Below are 20,134 nucleotides of genomic sequence, written 5' to 3'. Positions count from 1 at the left end.
CAGCCAGGGCATTGTAATGGGTTGTGGATGGGTATTCCAGCATGACAGTGACCCAAAACACACAGCAAAGGCAACAAGGGAGTGGTTTAAGAAGAAGCACATTAAGGTCCTGGAGTGGCCTAGCCAGTCTCCAGACTTTATTCCCATGGAAAATCTATGGAGGGAGCTGCCTCGAAACCTTAATGACTTGGAGAGGATCTGCAAAGAGGAGTGGGACAAAATCCCTCCTGAGATGTGTGCAAACCAGCTGGCCATCCACAAGAAAAGGTTGACGTCTGCGATTGCCACCAAGTACTAAGTTGAAGGGGTCAAATACTTATTTCACTCATTGACATGCAAATCAATGTATAACTTTTTTGACATGCGTTTTTCTGGATTTATTTTGTTATTCTGTCTCTCACTGTTAAAAAAATACACCTACCATTAAAATTATAGACTGATTATTTCTTTGTTAATGGGCAAACGTTCAAAATCAGCAGGGGATCAAATACCTTTCCCCCTCACTGTATATGTGTAGAAACACCACTGTGATAACTGCACAGAATAACAGATCAATGAACGAACATTGTCACAAAGTAACTATTTATTGGTATGTTGACCCATCTAGGGTTGGTTTGCTATCACTCCCAGCACAGAATCCAGGAAGACCATTACTAACACCACGACCATAAGTGACCATTAAGACACTAACTACGTAGTTACATAGCTGATAAAAGACATGTATCCATCAAGTTCAGCCTTTCTCACGTCTGTTTTTGCTGATGATCTTAAAAAAGGCAAAAAAAGATTTGAAGCAGTTTCCAATTTTGCAACAAACTATGAAAAAAATCCTTCTTCAGATCTCTTTTTGGATCAAGAAGTTCCTACAACACTAATTAAAAATTATATCTGTGACGAACTACACTTCGCCCCTGGTTTTTGGAGGGGCCTGCTTGCCCGCCTCCTACCCTGGGACTACGGGCCCTGTGATAACCCATGTTCCAAAGTACTGTTTCTGCCCCTTGGACTTTTAACTGGACCAGATTCAAACATGTGGCGGCAGCCATCTTAAACTGTCCAGCAGGGTTTTGTCGTCGAGTGTGTGGAACTGTTTTGGGCATGGGACCCTGTGACGGTGGGGCAAAAATAAGATTTCCAGGAAATTCCTGAACCGATCTGGGTGATTTTTGGATATGTTGGTCACCCAGATGGGGGCTATCAGGGGATGTGTTGTATTTTAGGGTACTTTTTGGGGTGTGTAAAAACGTATGTTTTTTTTTCTGCTAAAGTTAATTGAGTTAGTCCTTTGTCTTTGTTAATTGTATCACCGGCAGAGGGGAGGATTTGTGTACAGTAACTGGGAGCGTTCAAATGTAAAACTCTGTTTTTATTGGATTGTGCATTTCGTGTCCTGTGCCCCACAAGATCCACGAAGGCGGTAACCTTGTGGGGAAATACTGTATGAAAGAAGCAGCTGTCCCATTAAACCTTCAGTTCTACTTGACCCTCAACTCGAGGCCTCGTCTCGTGTTTGGGGGTGACAGCTATAATCACTACAGGGAATGCTATGCTCTTCATACTCCCTTGAATAATCATTAAGCTCTTGTAAGAGCTTGTTCCTGTTCCTGCTTCACTCTCTGGGGAAAAAGAGGTTCACCCACTGGAACCTGGAGCCTTGTCATAGGTCCAGGGTGGGTAGGAGATGGCGAGACCCCTACCAAGCTAAGGCGGTTCGTGGGGTCTGCAGTGCTTACGGTGTCTGGTGCAGTGCTGATGGTCCTTGATAAGCACTAGGAGCATCGATTGACGGAGGGTCCGTTAAAATATCCCTGTATATTATGTTTCTGCAAGTATTCATCCAGTTGCTGTTTAAACATCTATGTAGACTCTAATAAAACCACCTCTTCAGGCAGAGAATTCCACATCCTTATTGTTCTTACTGTAAATAAACATTTCCTTTGTCTTAGACTAAATCTCTTTTCTTCCAGTCTAAATGTCCTATGTATAGGCCTTTTTATTAATAGATTTCCAGGTAATGGTTTGTATTGTATATTTGTAAAATGATTTCTTAACCCCTCTGAGGCGCCGTTTTTTAAATTAAGAGATTTAAATTTGTTAAAGGACCACTTTAGGCACCCAGACCACTTCAGCTTAATGAAGTGGTCTGGGTGCCAGGTCCATCTAGGATTAACCCTTTCTGCTGTAAACATAGCAGTTTCAGAGAAACTGCTATGTTTACCTATGGGTTAATCCAGCCTCTAGTAGCTGTCTCACTGAGAATGCTTTCCTATGGACTGGCTGAATGCGCGCGCGGCTCTTGCCACGCATGTGCATTCAGCCGATGACGGGAAAGGAGGCGGAGAGTCCCCACCGCCGAGGGAGCCCGGCGGTGGAGAAAAGGTGAGTGTTTAACCCCTTCCTCACCCTAGAGCCTGGCGGGAGGGGGGCCCTAAGGGTGGGGGGGGGGACCTAGAGACCCTATAGTGCCAGGAAAACGAATATGTTTTCCTGGCACTATAGTGGTCCTTTAACTTTTCTTCATAACTAAAATCTTTCCTTTTACTTATTTTGTAGCCCGTCTCTGCACTTTTTCTAGTGCCATAATATCCTTCTTTAGAACAGGTGTCCAAAACTACACAGAATATTCAAGGTGTGGTCTTACCAGTAATTTTTTTTAAAGAGCCAAAATTATATTTTCATCCCGAGAATTAGTGCCCTCTTTCATGCATGACAATATCTTACTGGCCTTAGCCACTGCTGATTGACATTGCACATTGTTGCCTAGTTTGTTGTCTATAACAATTCCTAAATCCTTCTCGTGTTTTGGTATAAGTTGCTTGTGCATTCTTTACCCTGAAGTGCATAGCTTTGCATTCATCTACATTATATTATCTGCCATTTGAGTGCCCAGTCCCCCACTCTATCTAAATCCCTCTGCAGCAAAGTAAAATCTTGCTCATATTGTATTACTTTTACAGAGTTTTGTGCAGGGCCGGACTGGCCCACCGGGATACCGGGAATTTTCCCGGTGGGCCGCGGCACCTGGGGGCTGCTCTGAGCAAGTATGTGCCACCGGGTGGCCGGTCCGGTGGCACACACTCTGATGGGGCCGGTCCGGCGGCACTCCTTTCACTAATGCAGACACGCTGGGGGCTGATGGAGGAGGGAGGAGCATGTCTCTGTACCATGCTCCCTCGCGGTTCCTGTGCTGGGAATTGTGGGAACCGCGAGGGAGCATGGTACAGAGACATGCTCCTCCCTCCTCCATCAGCCCCCAGCGTGTCTGCATTAGTGAATGGAGTGCCGCCGGACCGGCGAGGCTGCCACCCGGTCCGGCGGCTCCAGCGCGGAATGCGGCCAGCCCCAGCCCCACTCAATCAGGTAAATGGGAGGGGAGGGGGAGGGGAAGGGAAGGGAGGAGAGGGGACGGGAATGGAAGGGAGGGGAGGGGAGGGGAAGGGAGGATAGGGGGGAAATAAAGAGACACAAGGGGGGATAAAGAGACACAAGGGGGGGATAAAGAGACATAAGGGGAGGGGGGAAATAAAGAGACACAAGGGGAGGGGGGAAATAAAGAGACACAAGGGGAGGGGGGGAAATAAAGAGACAAGGGGAGGGGGGAATAAAGAGACACAAGGGGAGGGGGGAAATAAAGAGACACAAGGGGAGGGGGGAAATAAAGAGACACAAGGGGAGGAGGGGAATAAAGAGACAAGGGGGGAATAAAGAGACACAAGGGGAGGGGGGAAATAAAGAGACACAAGGGGGGGAAATAAAGAGACACAAGGGGAGGGGGGAAATAAAGAGACACAAGGGGAGGGGGGGAATAAAGAGACACAAGGGGAGGGGGGAAATAAAGAGACACAAGGGGAGGGGGCAAATAAAACAGAGGGGCACAGTGAAAGGATGGGGAAAGAGACAGAGGGGGGATAGAGAGATGGTGGAGGGAGGAAAAAGAGACAGGGGGAGAGAGAGACAGAGAGGAAGAGAGATGTGGGGGAGAGAGAGACAAAGGGAAAGGGTGGAGCCGGCAGGGGAGGGAGAAAGGACCCGGGAGGTCAGCCTGCAGCTCCTCTGCGTCCTTCTCGCACGAGCACAAAGCGTTGCCGCGGTTACCACGGCACTGCTCCGGCTCTCACGAGAGTGAACTCTAGCCCTGGAGCTATGGGCTAGAGTTCACTCTCACCACGAGTTCCTGGTGGTCGCAGTGTTGAGAGTGAACTCTAGCCCCATAGACACACTGCCCCCACACACACACCATACACATTCACACACTGCCCCCCATATACACACTGCCCCCACACACACACACACACCATACACATTCACACATTGCCTCATACACACACTGTCCCCCCCCACACACACCATACACATTCACACATTGCCTCATACACACACACAGTGCCTCCATACACACTGCCCCCATGCACACACACACATTCACAGCCCCCCATACACACATTTCCCCACACACGCTACACATTCACACACTACACCCCCCCACACACACATACACTGAACCTTTCACACACACTGCACCCCTCACACATTGTACCACTGCTCCTATACCCTACTACAGCCCCATATCCCAGCAAACCCCAGGTAAGTTGTCAAGCTGTTCTTAAACGGTTTGACTACTTACTCTGTGAGGGGGTCCCGGTGTTCTATCATTCTGCTATACCTGTCAGATTTCTATACCCTCGTCACTTCCGGGGAGGGGAAGCAGCTGGATCCTGTGCTGCACATGCGTGCTGCACTCCTGCTACTCCTCCACAGCCAGGTCCTGGAAGGTAAGTAAAACTAGTTTTACACTTTCATTATAGTTAGTGCATTCACTAAGCTTAGGCACACAAGACATTTAGGGTTAATGTTAGGGTTCAAATTAGAGTTAGGATTAGGGACTTGTTCACATTTAGTGATATTTCACAATAGGGGAATATCACTAAATAGGGATTTCTCACACTCTATTTTAACCCTTACCCCAAGGGTTAGGGTAAGAATAGAGAGTGAGAGAGGTTAGAAGCACTTACCTAACCCTAATTTGAACCCTCACTTAACCCTAAATGTCTCGTGTGCCTAAGCTTAGTGAATGCACTAACTATAATGAAAGTGTAACACTAGTTTTACTTACCTTCCAGGACCTGGCTGTGGAGGAGTAGCAGGAGTGCTAGCACGCATGTGCAGCACAGGATCCAGCTGCTTCCCCTCCCCGGAAGTGACGAGGGTATAGAAATATGACGAGGTATAGCAGACTGATAGAACACCGGACCCCTTGCACCATAACCACTACACAGAGCAGTAGTGGTTATTGTGCATGGATTTTTTCTTTAAATAATCTACAAGTGCCTCTCCCGGGATCAGGCTCTGGATCCTCCACTGGTATATGACATGTATATTAATGTGTGTATTAGATATATATATATATAATTATGTCTATTATATTTACACATATATTAATGTACATTTATATATGCATAATACACAGAGAAATGTCATTAATATGGACCATATGTAATGAGCAGGTATTGGCCCAGTCTTGTTGCTAGGTAGGTGCACACTCCAGCACAATAACATATTTAAAAGTGAAGAGCGCACCCACAGGACTTCAAAGTAAACAAGATAACGTAATTTTTTACAGTTGTGCCCAACATACATTCACCATTTCAGTCCCATTACCAAGCTTTCCTTAATATGTCATGGTAGTTGGACTGAAACATTGGTTATATGGAAAGGCACGTCTGCTTAAAATAAATCAGCACTTTTGTTTATTTTGAACCATATGAGTGCTTTTTTTTACGTTGGAGTAATAATTTTTAATTTTAAGTTCTCTTTTCTAACTCTGTATCTGCACACTATGCTGGCGCGACGCATTATAGGGCTGGTAAAATTTTTTTTGCCAGGGCTGCTTTTAATGCCCAGTCCGGCCCTGGTTTTGTGTCATCTGCAAACACTGAAACATGACTTTCGATGCCTGTTTCAAAATCATTTATAAATATGTTAAATAGAAGTGGTCCCAGAACATAACCCTGAGGGACACCACTTACCACCTCTGTCTAGCTTTTAGAAGTGGTCGTTGTGGTAGGAGTCTATATGGGCAGCGATTCTGCTTGAAATGCAAAACATACAGAGAAATGTGCACTCTCGGTGTCAGGATTACAAGTTGATCCAGCACGCAGAACTGTGTCACACCTAGGACTAAGGATAACGTATAACCGGACCTTAGAATGGCCAGACTTAATGTATCCACTTGAACCCTCACTTAACCCTAAATGTCTCGTGTGCCTAAGCTTAGTGAATGCACTAACTATAATGAAAGTGTAACACTAGTTTTACTTACCTTCCAGGACCTGGCTGTGGAGGAGTAGCAGGAGTGCTAGCACGCATGTGCAGCACAGGATCCAGCTGCTTCCCCTCCCCGGAAGTGACGAGGGTATAGAAATATGACGAGGTATAGCAGACTGATAGAACACCGGACCCCTTGCACCATAACCACTACACAGAGCAGTAGTGGTTATTGTGCATGGATTTTTTCTTTAAATAATCTACAAGTGCCTCTCCCGGGATCAGGCTCTGGATCCTCCACTGGTATATGACATGTATATTAATGTGTGTATTAGATATATATATATATATAATTATGTCTATTATATTTACACATATATTAATGTACATTTATATATGCATAATACACAGAGAAATGTCATTAATATGGACCATATGTAATGAGCAGGTATTGGCCCAGTCTTGTTGCTAGGTAGGTGCACACTCCAGCACAATAACATATTTAAAAGTGAAGAGCGCACCCACAGGACTTCAAAGTAAACAAGATAACGTAATTTTTTACAGTTGTGCCCAACATACATTCACCATTTCAGTCCCATTACCAAGCTTTCCTTAATATGTCATGGTAGTTGGACTGAAACATTGGTTATATGGAAAGGCACGTCTGCTTAAAATAAATCAGCACTTTTGTTTATTTTGAACCATATGAGTGCTTTTTTTTACGTTGGAGTAATAATTTTTAATTTTAAGTTCTCTTTTCTAACTCTGTATCTGCACACTATGCTGGCGCGACGCATTATAGGGCTGGTAAAATTTTTTTTGCCAGGGCTGCTTTTAATGCCCAGTCCGGCCCTGGTTTTGTGTCATCTGCAAACACTGAAACATGACTTTCGATGCCTGTTTCAAAATCATTTATAAATATGTTAAATAGAAGTGGTCCCAGAACATAACCCTGAGGGACACCACTTACCACCTCTGTCTAGCTTTTAGAAGTGGTCGTTGTGGTAGGAGTCTATATGGGCAGCGATTCTGCTTGAAATGCAAAACATACAGAGAAATGTGCACTCTCGGTGTCAGGATTACAAGTTGATCCAGCACGCAGAACTGTGTCACACCTAGGACTAAGGATAACGTATAACCGGACCTTAGAATGGCCAGACTTAATGTATCCAAGAATAGTCAAAATACTTGCAGAGGTCAGGGACACAGAATCAGACACAAAGATGAGGGAAAGCCAAAATTCAAGAATACCAGAATTCAGGGAAGTCAAAACGAAGCCAAAGTCAAATACCAGAAAATCAAGATCAAGAATGCACTCTCGGATTACCATCAGGATGAAACCACAACAGTGCAATGGGCAAGAGGAGAATTGGGTTTAAATACCCCTCCTGTGGATCCGACTGGCTGTAACCGGCCTTTGACCCCAAAAGCAATTACTCGGTTTCCATGTGCATGATTGCTGCTCAGCACAAACCTTCATGTGGATCTGATTGGCCATAACCGACCTTTGATCCCCAAAGCAATTACCAGGTTTCCATGTGCATGATTGCTGCTCAGCACAAACCTTCATGTGGATCTGATTGGCCATAACCGACCTTTGATCCCCAAAGCAATTACCAGGTTTCCATGTGCATGCTCGGCACAACTTTTCCTGTCAGGGCGGTAATGCTGCTCGGCACAACTTTTCCTGTCAGGACGGTAAATGCCATTAACCACATTTTTATGTGCGGATGAATAAGTGACACTCGGCACATGTGACTTAGAGCAGCCCGGAACAATTCTGTGCAAAACATGCATCTGTCATCGGCGCATACAGCCCACTGGCAACATATGTGGCTTCTTTCTTCCCCTGTAGGAAGCTTGACTTCCCCTCCCGCCATGCAGTCCCTCCTTCCTCTCCCTGCCTCCCTCCGATTTGGCAAATTCTTTTATTTTGAATGTACTTAAACCCCTCTGTAGCGGAGCTGCAATATGAAATCCCAATATCTCCGCTGGTATAGAAAGTAATCCAAAGTAAAGCGCTGGAAAAGAAGGCAATATCCCAAATCCCCCCAGTAACCGGATGAAACACAGTTCTGGGAGTCAACTGAGGTTTTTATTCACAAGCTCCAGTATTTATGTGGTTCCCCATGCAAGGGGTGTCCTTAGTCACATTACAGGGGTATTACAGTAGTGGACTACATGGGGAACTGAATTTACAGAGCATTTCTCCCACCATGCACTGCTGTACGAGAGGGATACTCCCACTAGAATATCCTGTTAAGTAGATTATCCCTCCGTACAGCAGAACCGGGTTTTAACATAGAAATATATAACTTTTGCTTTATTCGTGTGATATTAATGAATGACTGTTCGGTAGATAGCTGGGGTCTGAGCGCATACTTGTGAATACCGCTCAGATCCCAGCATAAATAACCGAACGGCGCACGAAAACATTATTTACATCACATTCTCTTCAAAGTACCGAACACCGGTTGGGGAACCCAATACTAAAAGACCGGAGCTCCCGAACGGCCTGGAAGTCCAGCGGTGTTCGCGCCTTTGAGTAGCCGATTTTAGCTCCAGGCGCTCGACGACCTAACACCGCTGAGCTAAAAAAGGATCAAAGATGGCCGACCGCCACGTGGTCGGTAGTCGAACGACGGCCACCCAGGAAAGTACTTAACAACCGATTGCAACAATGTTGCAATCCGTTAATTGGAGCCACACGACCCTCTGTGTGTGGGCTCTTGTTCGGTACTTGATTAGTTTCACGAACAGCAGGTAAAGTTGCTGTTCGTGAAACGACCATATGAATGCTGGCGGCTTTCGGCTGCTAGCATACGAATGCTCTATATTACAACATACAAGCATACATTTAAACACAGCATTCCAGCGGCTTTTTACAGACAACCTTTAAAGACACAGCAATATGATCTAATGTGGCTAGGTTTGCCACACCCTCCCTGTCCTGTTCATCCCTCCCTCCCCTCACTAGTTCTGGTTCTCTTTGAGAAGCATTTGATTTGACCGCAGAAGGTAGCCTGTGACGCTGGACGAGGCATGGAAAGAAGCTGTGACCAGCGCTGGATTGCAGGTAAGTTTAACTCTATATGTGCCGCATCTTAAAGGGTAAGATGGTCTAATAAGAATGGGTTAAGTCTGTCTGTATTCTGCTCATTGCAATATTTCCCTTTTAGTTGTTTTTTTAACTAACCAACTTAAATTGAAATACTAGCATTTTTAAAAAGGGTTTAGGTAACCCTTAAAGTGAATAGCAAAGAACTGTCATTACATCTGGTGTCTACTTGAAAAAGAAATCATACGTGGGCTTTACAGCATAACATGGGCTTGAGCTTACATGGCTTTTAGATGGCAGCGTGTTATCAATGGTCGACGGAGGTCAATCAAGCTTGACTTCTAACAGTTCTATATAGAATTCCAGTTTCTAAACACAACCATGCATGTATCAATTTTATACAAGTAGATGTCTGTAATTACCACAATTCTTATCAATGCACCTTTGGAAGGGTATTGGCAAACACGTGGTCCAGAAAATTAACAGCATCCCTTCCTTTAACAGTAAACTTGCCAAACGGCGTCAGATCAATCACACCAACTTTTTCCATGACCTGATAATACTCCCTCCTAACAGGCTCAAACCAGTTTGTTCTGCGGAAGCTTGGTCTGGATAGAAACGGTTACAAACGAGCAGTAAATTAGTCTTACATTCCAAAAATTGTTATTCAATGGAAACTAGTGATTATTAGTTTATAAAAACTCTATTGGAACCAACTAATTGTTCATCATCATCTTCACCCTTGTTTCTTTACAATGTGTTAAGATTTTGCCTTTTGCAATTCCATCAGATCATTTCTAATCTTATCTTTACAGTATTTCTGTTCTCACTAGTGAGAATGTATTTCTATTTATTGTGCATCCAATCGTTGAAATGTATTATGTTTTCGTAATTCTCTAAAATGCACTGTATGCTTTGATGATAAATATAAATTTAGAATTCACTTTGAACAAGCCAAATTTTTAGTGCAAATGAATATTGATTATAGTAAAAATACTAATGAGGACATTTGAAAACATCGTCATTTGTGTTAGGTCTTGACTGGGATAAGAGTCAGGTTAATCAGTTCTCCACAATGATACATGAACCACCACCGATGGTCCACCACCTACTTGTATACAACATCATCTCCAGGTTTGTAGAACCAGTGAGGTTGTTCCCATCCCGCGTGGAATCCCATGGAACATTTTGTCTTCAGGACATCATAAATACCACTCACTCTCTCTGTCGGCCTTCCTCCAAACCTCTCTTCTTTAGGATAACCAACTAAAAGGGAGATATTGTAATGAGCAGAATACAAACCGACTCAACCCATTCAAAGAACCCGAAGGCAATTATTGTATTGTATTCTCCACAACTATGTAGCAGTAACATTTAGATTTAGTACATAGCTCTCTGTGATTAATATGATTCTTGCAGTTTCTCTCTGGACTATGTCCTCAATTTAATATTTTGGCATAAGCTTTTCAAATTATTAACTTTTTTTTTTCAAAATCCTTTATTTTGAGTTTTTATAAATTATGAAGAACGAACAGTAAACAGACTAAACAGAATAAAAGTGTCGACATGACAGGGGTAGGAAAACACTGTATGGAGTGTGTCTAGAATAGTAACAACTTTTGGGCGTTGTTTTGGGCAGAAGATAGTCGCGGCTGATCTGTACCGTGGTGCTTGGGTACTTCCTTTCTCTTGTATTAAGTCTGCTTCGGACCATCAGGTGGGGCTTAATTAAGGGCTTAGCCGTGACCCCGACCGAAGGCCGATCGGGGAACATGTTTCGGTGATTCAGACACAGTTGGTTTGCTCAAATTATTACTATCTGTAATAGAAAAAATTCTAATGGGTTAGCTACAAAAATTCCCCTAGACTTCAACGGTGTCTTCTGTAGATAAATCCTTTGGAATTATTTCTGATATTTGTGATCATTTATAAAGCTTATCCAATAGTATTAATTGGAGGCCTATGTTTGAGAACCTGCATCAAACACAGTTGGGATGTTTAACTGGTTCAGATAGGCAGGAAATAAAAACTGAACTTTCAAATTCAAATGATATAAATACGAACAATTTAATCTGAGCTATAAAGAGAATGTAATTTTTTATTGAATTTTCATGGAAGCACTGCCGACTTTTTAGATATTATGTAGGAAGTTTGTTTCTGGTCTGCTTGTGATATGATGAGGTTATACGTGATTATCGTTTTAGGTATATACTTACCAATGTTATTGAAGCCGTATGACTCCCTGGCCTTCAAGGCCGTGTAATGTGTAGTGGTCCATTTGCCGTATCGATTTGGATCTAATTCAATGAGATCAAACGGAGGTTCACCCCCTAGAATCCAGTCACTTAGGAATTTACCAATACCGCCAGCATGAACTATGCCGTACCTTTAAATTGTAAGGTTACAAAAAATATGTTAAACATTTTGGCTTACAATTTGGTTTCTAACTATGTGAGAAAATAGGTATTTATCACCAGATAATTTAGTGTTTATTGTTAGGCTCTGGGCTCAGAGTGAAGGAACTATATGAAGGCTTGTGCAGTACTATAAATACAATTATAAACAGATTTAAAATATGCACCTTCATTCTACTCAAACACAAAACAAAGAAAGCGCAGTGCAGCGGTATTGGAGTGAGCAGTGGGGAGAAAATGGGAGCTGTATAGGAGGGTGAATTGGTATACACTGGGAACTGTAATGATGTATAGTGATGTCGCGAACATAAAATTTTCGGTTCGCGAATGGCGAACTTCCGCAAACGTTCGCAAACCGGCGAACCGCCATAGACTTCAATTTTAAAACCCACAGGGACTCTTTCTGGCCACAATAGTGATGGAAAAGTAGTTTCAAGGGGACTAACACCTGGACTGTGGCATGCCGGAGGGGGAACCATGGCAAAACTCCCATGGAAAATTACAAAGTTGATGCAGTCTGGTTGAGTCTGGTTTTAATCCATAAATGGCATAAATCACCTAACATTCCTAAATCACAATGGATATGGATTGACACCTGACATATGACATATTGACACCTTGACCCTGATACACACTGACACAGAGCAGAATAGGCACTGTTCCTCCTACATAGGGTCACATGGCAGATATGGATTGACACCTGTCCTCAGGGACCCTGATACACACTGACACAGAGCAGAATAGGGACTGTTCCTCCTACATAGGGTCACTTGGCAGATATGGATTGACACCTATCCTAATGATCCCTGATACACACTGACACAGAGCAGAATAGGGACTGTTCCCCCTACATAGGGTCACTTGGCAGATATGGATTGACACCTGTCCCCAGGGACCCTGATACACACTGACACAGAGCAGAATAGGGACTGTTCCCCCTTCATAGGGTCACTTTGCAGATATGGATTGACACCTGTCCTCAGGGACCCTGATACACACTGACACAGAGCAGAATAGGGACTGTTCCTCCTACATAGGGTCACCATTTTTAGCCCAAGGCAGCTCATCTCATCAGGTCTTTTTTAGTTGAATGCATCGCCCACTGTCAGTCCCTTTGGGATCCATCCCTCATTCATCTTAATAAAGGTGAGGTAATCTAAACTTTTTTGACCTAGGCAACTTCTCATCTCAGTGACAATACTTCCTACTGCACTGAAGGTCCTTTCTGACAGGACACTTGAAGCGGGGCAGGCCAGAAGTTCTATCGCAAATTGGGATTGCTCAGACCACAGGTCAAGCCTGCACACCCAGTAGTCAAGGGGTTCATCGCTCCTCAGAGTGTCGATATCTGCAGTTAAGGCGAGGTAGTCTGATACATGTCGGTCGAGTCGTTCTTTGAGGGCGGATCTCGAAGGGCTGTGGCGATGCATAGGACTTAAAAAGCTCCGCATGTCCTCCATCAACAACACGTCTTATAAGCGTCCTGTCCTTGCCGGCGTGGTCGTGGGAGGAGGAGGATTACTTTCACCTCTTCCCCTGTTAGATTCCCATTGTGCTGTGACATCACCCTTATACGCTGTGTAAAGCATACTTTTTAATTTATTTTGCAAATGCTGCATCCTTTCCGACTTGTTTTAATTTGGTAACATTTCAGCCACTTTCTGCTTATACCGGGGGTCTAGTAGCGTGGACACCCAGTACAGGTCGTTCTCCTTCAGCCTTTTTATACGAGGGTCCCTCAACAGGCACGACAGCATGAAAGACCCCATTTGCACAAGGTTGGATGCCGAGCTACTCATTTCCCGTTCCTCCTCCTCAGTGATCTCAATGAAGGTATGTTCTTCCCCCCAGCCACGTACAACACCACGGGTATCAGATAGGTGACAACGAGCACCCTGGGATGCCTGTTGTGGTTGGTCTTCCTCCTCCTCCTCAAAGCCACATTCCTCCTCTGACTCCTCTTCCTCACAATCCTCTTCCAGCGTTGCCGCAGGTCCAGCAAGCGATGTTGATAAGGCTGTTTCTGGTGGTGATGGTGACCACAACTCTTCCTCTTCACGCTCACCTATGGCCTGATCCAGCACTCTTTGCAGGGCACGCTCCAGGAAGAAAACAAATGGTATGATGTCGCTGATGGTGCCTTCGGTGCGACTGACAAGGTTTGTCACCTCCTCAAAAGGATGCATGAGCCTACAGGAATTGCGCATGAGCGTCCAGTAACGTGGCAAAAAAATTCCCAGCTCCCCAGAGGCTGTCCTAGCACCCCGGTCATACAAATATTCATTAACGGCTTTTTCTTGTTGGAGCAGGCGATCGAACATTAGGAGTGTTGAATTCCAACGTGTCGGGCTGTCGCAAATCAAGCGCCTCACTGGCATGTTGTTTCGCCGCTGGATATCTACAAAGTGTGCCATGGCCGTGTAGGAATGCCTGAAATGGCCACACACCTTCCTGGCCTGCTTTAGGACGTCCTGTAAGCCTGTGTACTTATGCACAAAGCGTTGTACGATCAGATTACACACATGTGCCATGCATGGCACATGTGTCAACTTGCCCAACTTCAATGCCGCCAACAAATTAGTTTTGTTTCACAAACCACTTTGCCGATATCCAGTTGCTGCAGAGTCAGACACTTTTCCACCTGTGCGTTCAGGGCGGACAGGAGTGCTTGTCCGGTGTGACTCTCTGCTTTCAAGCAAGTCAAACCCAAGACGGCGTGACACTGCCGTATCCGGGATGTGGAATAGTACCTGGGGAGCTGGGGGGGGTGCCGTTGATGTGGAGCAAGACGCAGCAGCAGAAGAGGACTCAGCCGAGGAGGTTATGGAAGAGGATGGAGTAGGAAGAGTAGAGGAGGTGGCAGCAGGCCTGCCTGCAAGTCGTGGCGGTGTCACCAACTCCTCTGCAGATTCCATGCTTGGCCGTCAGCAGGTTTACCCAATACTCAGTGTAGGTGATATACCTGCCCTGACCATGCTTTGCAGACCAGGTATCAGTGGTCAGATGGACCCTTGCCCCAACACTGTGTGCCAGACATGCCATTACTTCCTTTTGCACAATCGAGTACAGGTTGGGGATTGCCTTTTGTGAAAAGAAATTTCGTCCGGGTACCTTCCACTGCGGAGTACACGCTGTATTTTTTGAACGCTTCAGACTCCACCAGCTTGTATGGTAAAAGCTGGTGGGCTAATAGTTCAGACAAGCCAGCTCTCAGACGCTGGGCAAGGGGGTGACTTTCTGACATTGGCTTCTTACGCTCAAACATGTCCTTCAGACACCTGACTGTGGGCAGATGAGCGGGAACTGCTCAAGGCGAGAGACGGAGTGGCGGATGGTTGAGAGGGGGCAAGGAGGACAGCAGTGGTTGACGTGGCTGAAGATGCTGGACCAGGAGGAGGATGGCGGCTTTGAGTTTGTGTGCTGCTTGTACTCATGTGTTGATCCCATAGGCGTTTGTGATGTGCGATCATGTGCCTACGCAAAGCAGTTGTACCTAGGTGGGTGTTGGACTTCCCACGACTCAGTTTCTTTTGGCACAGGTTGCAAATGGCATCGCTGTTGTCAGAGGCAGACACACAAAAAAAAAATGCCACACTGCTGAGCTCTGCAATGACGGCATTCTTGTATGTACGTAGTGGGGAATCGCGACGCAGCCTAGAACAAAATCTAACCCCATTCAACCCCCCAATAACGACAGACCACTTAGTATGGATGAAACACATCCATAACTTTATTTATTAAATCTCTTCTTTTTCTGTAACCAAAACGTTAGACATAAATAAGCATAAATTAACATGTATACATATATAACTCCTCACAAAAAGTGTTATACAGTGACCCAACCGTCCTTGCCAATAAACATACAGTGGTTCCTAATCACCACTTCCTCTCACCTCCCCCCTCGTCATAAAAATCATATCTTTCCAATGCCCGCCATCAGCCGACCTTATCCACGCTCGATGGGCACAAGACCTCAGGCAACCTAATGTTAAACCTTTGAAGCAGGGGAGGTTGAGACCTTAAAAACTTGTTCATCTCATTCCATATACTTAAACGTAACCCCTCAAACTCAATTGGCAAGGACATACCCCCGGCTAGCTGTGACTAAATATACCAATAGGGTGGGCGGGAGGGAAGCTGTTTGCTGGCCCGAATCCCAAGTGGCACTGAGGTAAGACCTCCCCCACACTAACTTACACAGAACTTAATCCCACCCACACACTCTTTCCCAGCCAATCCCATGCATCTATCTCCACACTCCTACATGTGCCCTTGTCCGCTTAGCTGTGCTATCTCCCCAGGGCCTGCTGGTGGACACAGCATGCGTTGATTGGCGTGCTGTCGGGCTGACCCCGGGTGCCGATGCATGCTGTCTGACTGTGCCACTAGCTCCTTGTGACGACCTCCCCCTGCTTCCAACTCGTCTCCTCCTCTCTGTCTCCCCATCTGAACTTTCGCCCTGTTCTTCTTCTTGCCCAGCGGGCACCCACGTGACATCCATGGACGCATCGTCATCATCAACCGCTTCACTTGTATCTGACCACTCAGCAAAGGAAGCAGCAGCGGGTACAACATCATCACACCGTACATCCATGTGTGTAATGCTGCCTGACTGAGACATATCCCTGTTAGCTACATCCTCTGGCAATAATGGTTGTGCATCACTCATTTCTTTAAACGGATGTGTAAATAACTCCTCTGACAGATAAAGTGAAGCGGCTGTGGTGCTAGTGTTGGTGGTGGCGGCAGGCGGGTGAGTGATATCTTGAGAGGTACCCGAAGCTAAGCTGGAGGAGGATGGTGTGTCAAGGTTCCGAGCAGAAGCTGTTGAAGATTGGGTGTCCTGTGTTAGCCAGTCAACTATGTCCTCAGAACTTTTCAAGTTCAGGGTACGTGGCCTCTGAAAACTGGGCATTATTCTAGGGCAAAAGGGAATCACAGCACCACGACCACGACGGCCCCTGCGGGGTGGCCTGCCTCTGCCTGTCATTTTTTTGGGGATTAGTGGTACTATGCGTGCAAGCTACTGTGAGACCAGATATGAGTGGCAATGTGCACTGGCAGAGGTTGGCAGAGTACACGCTGTAGGCCTGACACACCCGCTTGAAGACAACAAACTGCTATTCAATCTATAACAGTGAAAAACGTTTTTGGGTTTTTAATGCACGCTATTGTGACACCAGATATGAGTGGCACTGTGCACTGGCAGAGGTTGGCAGAGTACATGCTGTTGGCCTGACACACAGACGCTTGCAGATAACTAACTGCTATTCAATCTATTACAGTGAAAAAAAGTTTTGGGGTTTTTAAATGCATGCTATTGTGCCACCAGATATGAGTGGCACTGTGCACTGGCAGAGTACACGCTGTTGGCCTGCCACACAGACGCTTGCAGACAACTAACTGCTATTCAATCTATAACAGTGAAAAAAGGTTTTTTTTTAAATGCACGCTATTGTGACACCAGATATGAGTGGCACTGTGCACTGGCAGAGGTTGGCAGAGTACACGCTGTAGGCCTGACACACAGACGCTTGCAGACAACTAACTGGTATTCAATCTATTACAGTGAAAAAAATGTTTTTGTTTTTAAATGCAAGCTATTGTGACACCAGATATGAGTGATGGCACTGGGCAAGTGGGCACAGTATCCCCTGTGAGCCTGACACAGAAGCTGGCAGGCAGGCAGGCAACTGCAATTAGATTACACCAAAAAAAAAAAAAGCAGCCTGATGTTCTAGCCCTAAAAAGGGCTTTTTGGGGTGCTGTCCTTACAGCAGAGATCAGATGAGTCCTTCAGTACTGTAGTGGACACTGAATACACTAGCCTAGCTATACATTTCCCTATCAAATGAGCAGCAGCTACACTTTCCCTCCTCTATCTAAGAATGCAGCTTCAGAATGAATCTAAAATGGATGCTGTACAGGAGGTGGGAGGGTCTGGAAGGTAGGGTCTGCTGCTGATTGGCTGGAATGTGTCTGCTGACTGTGAGGCACAGGGTCAAAGTTTAGTCAATGATGACGAATAGGGGGCAGATCGAACCGCGCATGTCTTCGCCCGCCGTGGCGAACGCGCTATGTTCGCCAGGAACTATTCGACAGCGAACAGTTCGGTACATCACTAATGATGTATGGAGTCAAGACAGGGAGGGACACTGCAATTGAGATATGAGTGGTGGGATACAGGGCAGAAGAAGAAATGTAAAGAATAGAGGGCAGTACAGAGAAAGGTAATTGTAACAGAAAATAGACATAACTGGTGACAAGAGAAACATGGTAAAAAAAAATATGATTAAAAAAAAAAAAAAGAGTGTGGATGATATGGGTTAATGAGCAGTAATTGAGGTGGAAATAGACATGAAGATAACGGATAGGAGGGATTGCTCTCTTATCCCCTTCACTACCAAAATTGAGTATACGCATTTCTATTTTCATGTATTATTGCAGTTTGAAATCTAGTCCATAAATCCTTACTCACCCTCATTCATACTCTATCTAGTTTTGATTACCAGCCTGTAGAGGAACAAATATATCTGCCAGAATCCACTAGGCACAGATATAATGAATGTAAAGTTGCTGAAAATGTGTCATGCCCTGCTTTCAAACAGTACAAGGAGTTTCAATGGGTCATACCATTTTTACAGTCATGGAGGAGGGAGGAGTATATGGGCTCTACCATTTCACTGATGCTTGGCGGTCCAGAGACTTATAACAATTGCTATAGCAGTTTTAAATAACTTTATTTTAGAAATATATGTATTTACTGTATGTGGGCATTATGCTCAAATGCAGAGTATTCTTTTAACCTGTTCTTGCCATTTTCGGTAGATGGTACTGCTAGTAATGTCTTCAGGGTCTATAAGCAAGGTATTGGATCATTTTTATATACATTTTTGTCACACCTACTGTATATGAGAAAAAAGTATATTATTTATTTTATACTAACATTTCAGACCATGTGTGAAGTATTACACGATAGGACAGTGTATACTGCCTAAAGCTGTTCATTTCCTAAATATTTTTTTATAAAGGATGAAAAAACAAGTGCAAAGTATTACATAATTAACATTTTTATAAAGTTTTGAATAGAGGTTATGGTTGGGTGATTGAATGGCAATGTGTATATAGGAGCATATTTCTGTGGAATGTTAGTGAATGCGTGTGAATTTAGGGTGTTTTTATAGATTGTCAGTGTGTGTGTGCAGGAGCAAATCTGTGTAAAGTTTTAGTGTGCGTGTGTGTATGTAGTGTGTATTTAGTGTGTATGTGTGGGTATTTAGTGTGTATGTGTGGGTATTTAGTGTGTATGTGTGGGTATTTAGTGTGTATATGTGGGTATTTAGTGTATATAATTGGGTATTTAGTGTTCATGTGTGGGTATTTAGTGGGTATTCAGTGTGCATATGTAGTGTGCATGTGTGTGTATGTAGTGTGCATGTATAGGCGTGCTTGTGCATTGTGTTTCCAATTCCCACCTGCCCCTATTTATCGCTCTCCACGCCCCTCTGTTAATTTATCTCCCCCCACACGTTTTCCTCTCCACCTTTCCCCATGTATGCCCATCTCCCCAGAAACCTCATTTTCTCCAATAGTTGCCTCTTCTTTCCTCCATTTCTCACTTGTTCCCCTCTTTATCCCCATCCCTCACTTGATTCCCTCTTCATTCCCCCATTTCTAAGTTGCTCCCCTCTTTCAGTGTGCCACCCCGAGGACATGGCCTTATGGGAAATCCAGCCCTGGAGACAGGTAAATGGGAGAATAGTGTACAAGGAGGGGAATGGACTCCCGTCATGGGACCAACAGATCTATAAATGGTGGGAAAGTTATGTTAAATCCAGTTATTTACTTTATTGATTGTGTTGAAGGGTTAAAATGACTATTATTGTGCTTACTATGGAAAGAAAAAGAGAATACTGCTCAAGCAGACTGTTATAATTACTTACCCAAAGCCAATGGCTACCCAGTAATTCTGCACACCTTGATGAGGACCAGCCATTGGGAGAATATCAGGGGAGTATGTTATGGGCCCTGAAACTATATTAATAATATCTGCTTTTTTCAGAACTGGAACCATCTCCATAGCTGCTTCCACGTGTTCCATGATCCTGTCTAGATCCGACTCAAATAATTCTTTTCCAAAACCTTGAAAAACAGATTTTAACAGCAATTAATCTTAAGAGCCCACCATAAAGAGAGACAAGCAAGTCTTACGGTGATTCAACAAATCGAAAACCAACTGGTAGAAAAAAGTGAAATGTTGCTAGCTATAGGGACACTCTGCTACCTAAATAAAAATAAATCATGGTTTAGTAGATATAGCCGAAATTAAGACATGCCTGCATTTAATTGTGCTTTCTTTCTGTGGGGATTAAAGAAAGATATAAATGAGGAGGAACTG

General features: G+C 44.5%; 1 protein-coding gene across 1 annotated transcript in view; it reads right to left on the bottom strand.

Annotated features, from left to right (window-relative positions):
* Positions 1-20,134, bottom strand: part of DMGDH (dimethylglycine dehydrogenase) — an 88,726-nt gene that overhangs the window by 13,799 nt on the left and 54,793 nt on the right. Inside the window, exons 7-10 of the mRNA XM_063453585.1 lie at positions 19,680-19,878; positions 11,539-11,708; positions 10,435-10,588; positions 9,765-9,930 (exon numbers count right to left, since the gene is read on the bottom strand). Of these exons, the coding sequence (XP_063309655.1) occupies positions 9,765-9,930; positions 10,435-10,588; positions 11,539-11,708; positions 19,680-19,878 (689 nt within the window). The remainder of the gene's footprint in view (positions 1-9,764; positions 9,931-10,434; positions 10,589-11,538; positions 11,709-19,679; positions 19,879-20,134) is intronic.

This window comes from Pelobates fuscus, chromosome 5 (assembly GCF_036172605.1).
Source record: "Pelobates fuscus isolate aPelFus1 chromosome 5, aPelFus1.pri, whole genome shotgun sequence".
In the NCBI taxonomy this organism is placed as follows: domain Eukaryota; kingdom Metazoa; phylum Chordata; class Amphibia; order Anura; family Pelobatidae; genus Pelobates; species Pelobates fuscus.
Note: the sequence above shows the minus strand (reverse complement) of the source record. Positions and strands in the feature narration are given on the sequence as shown.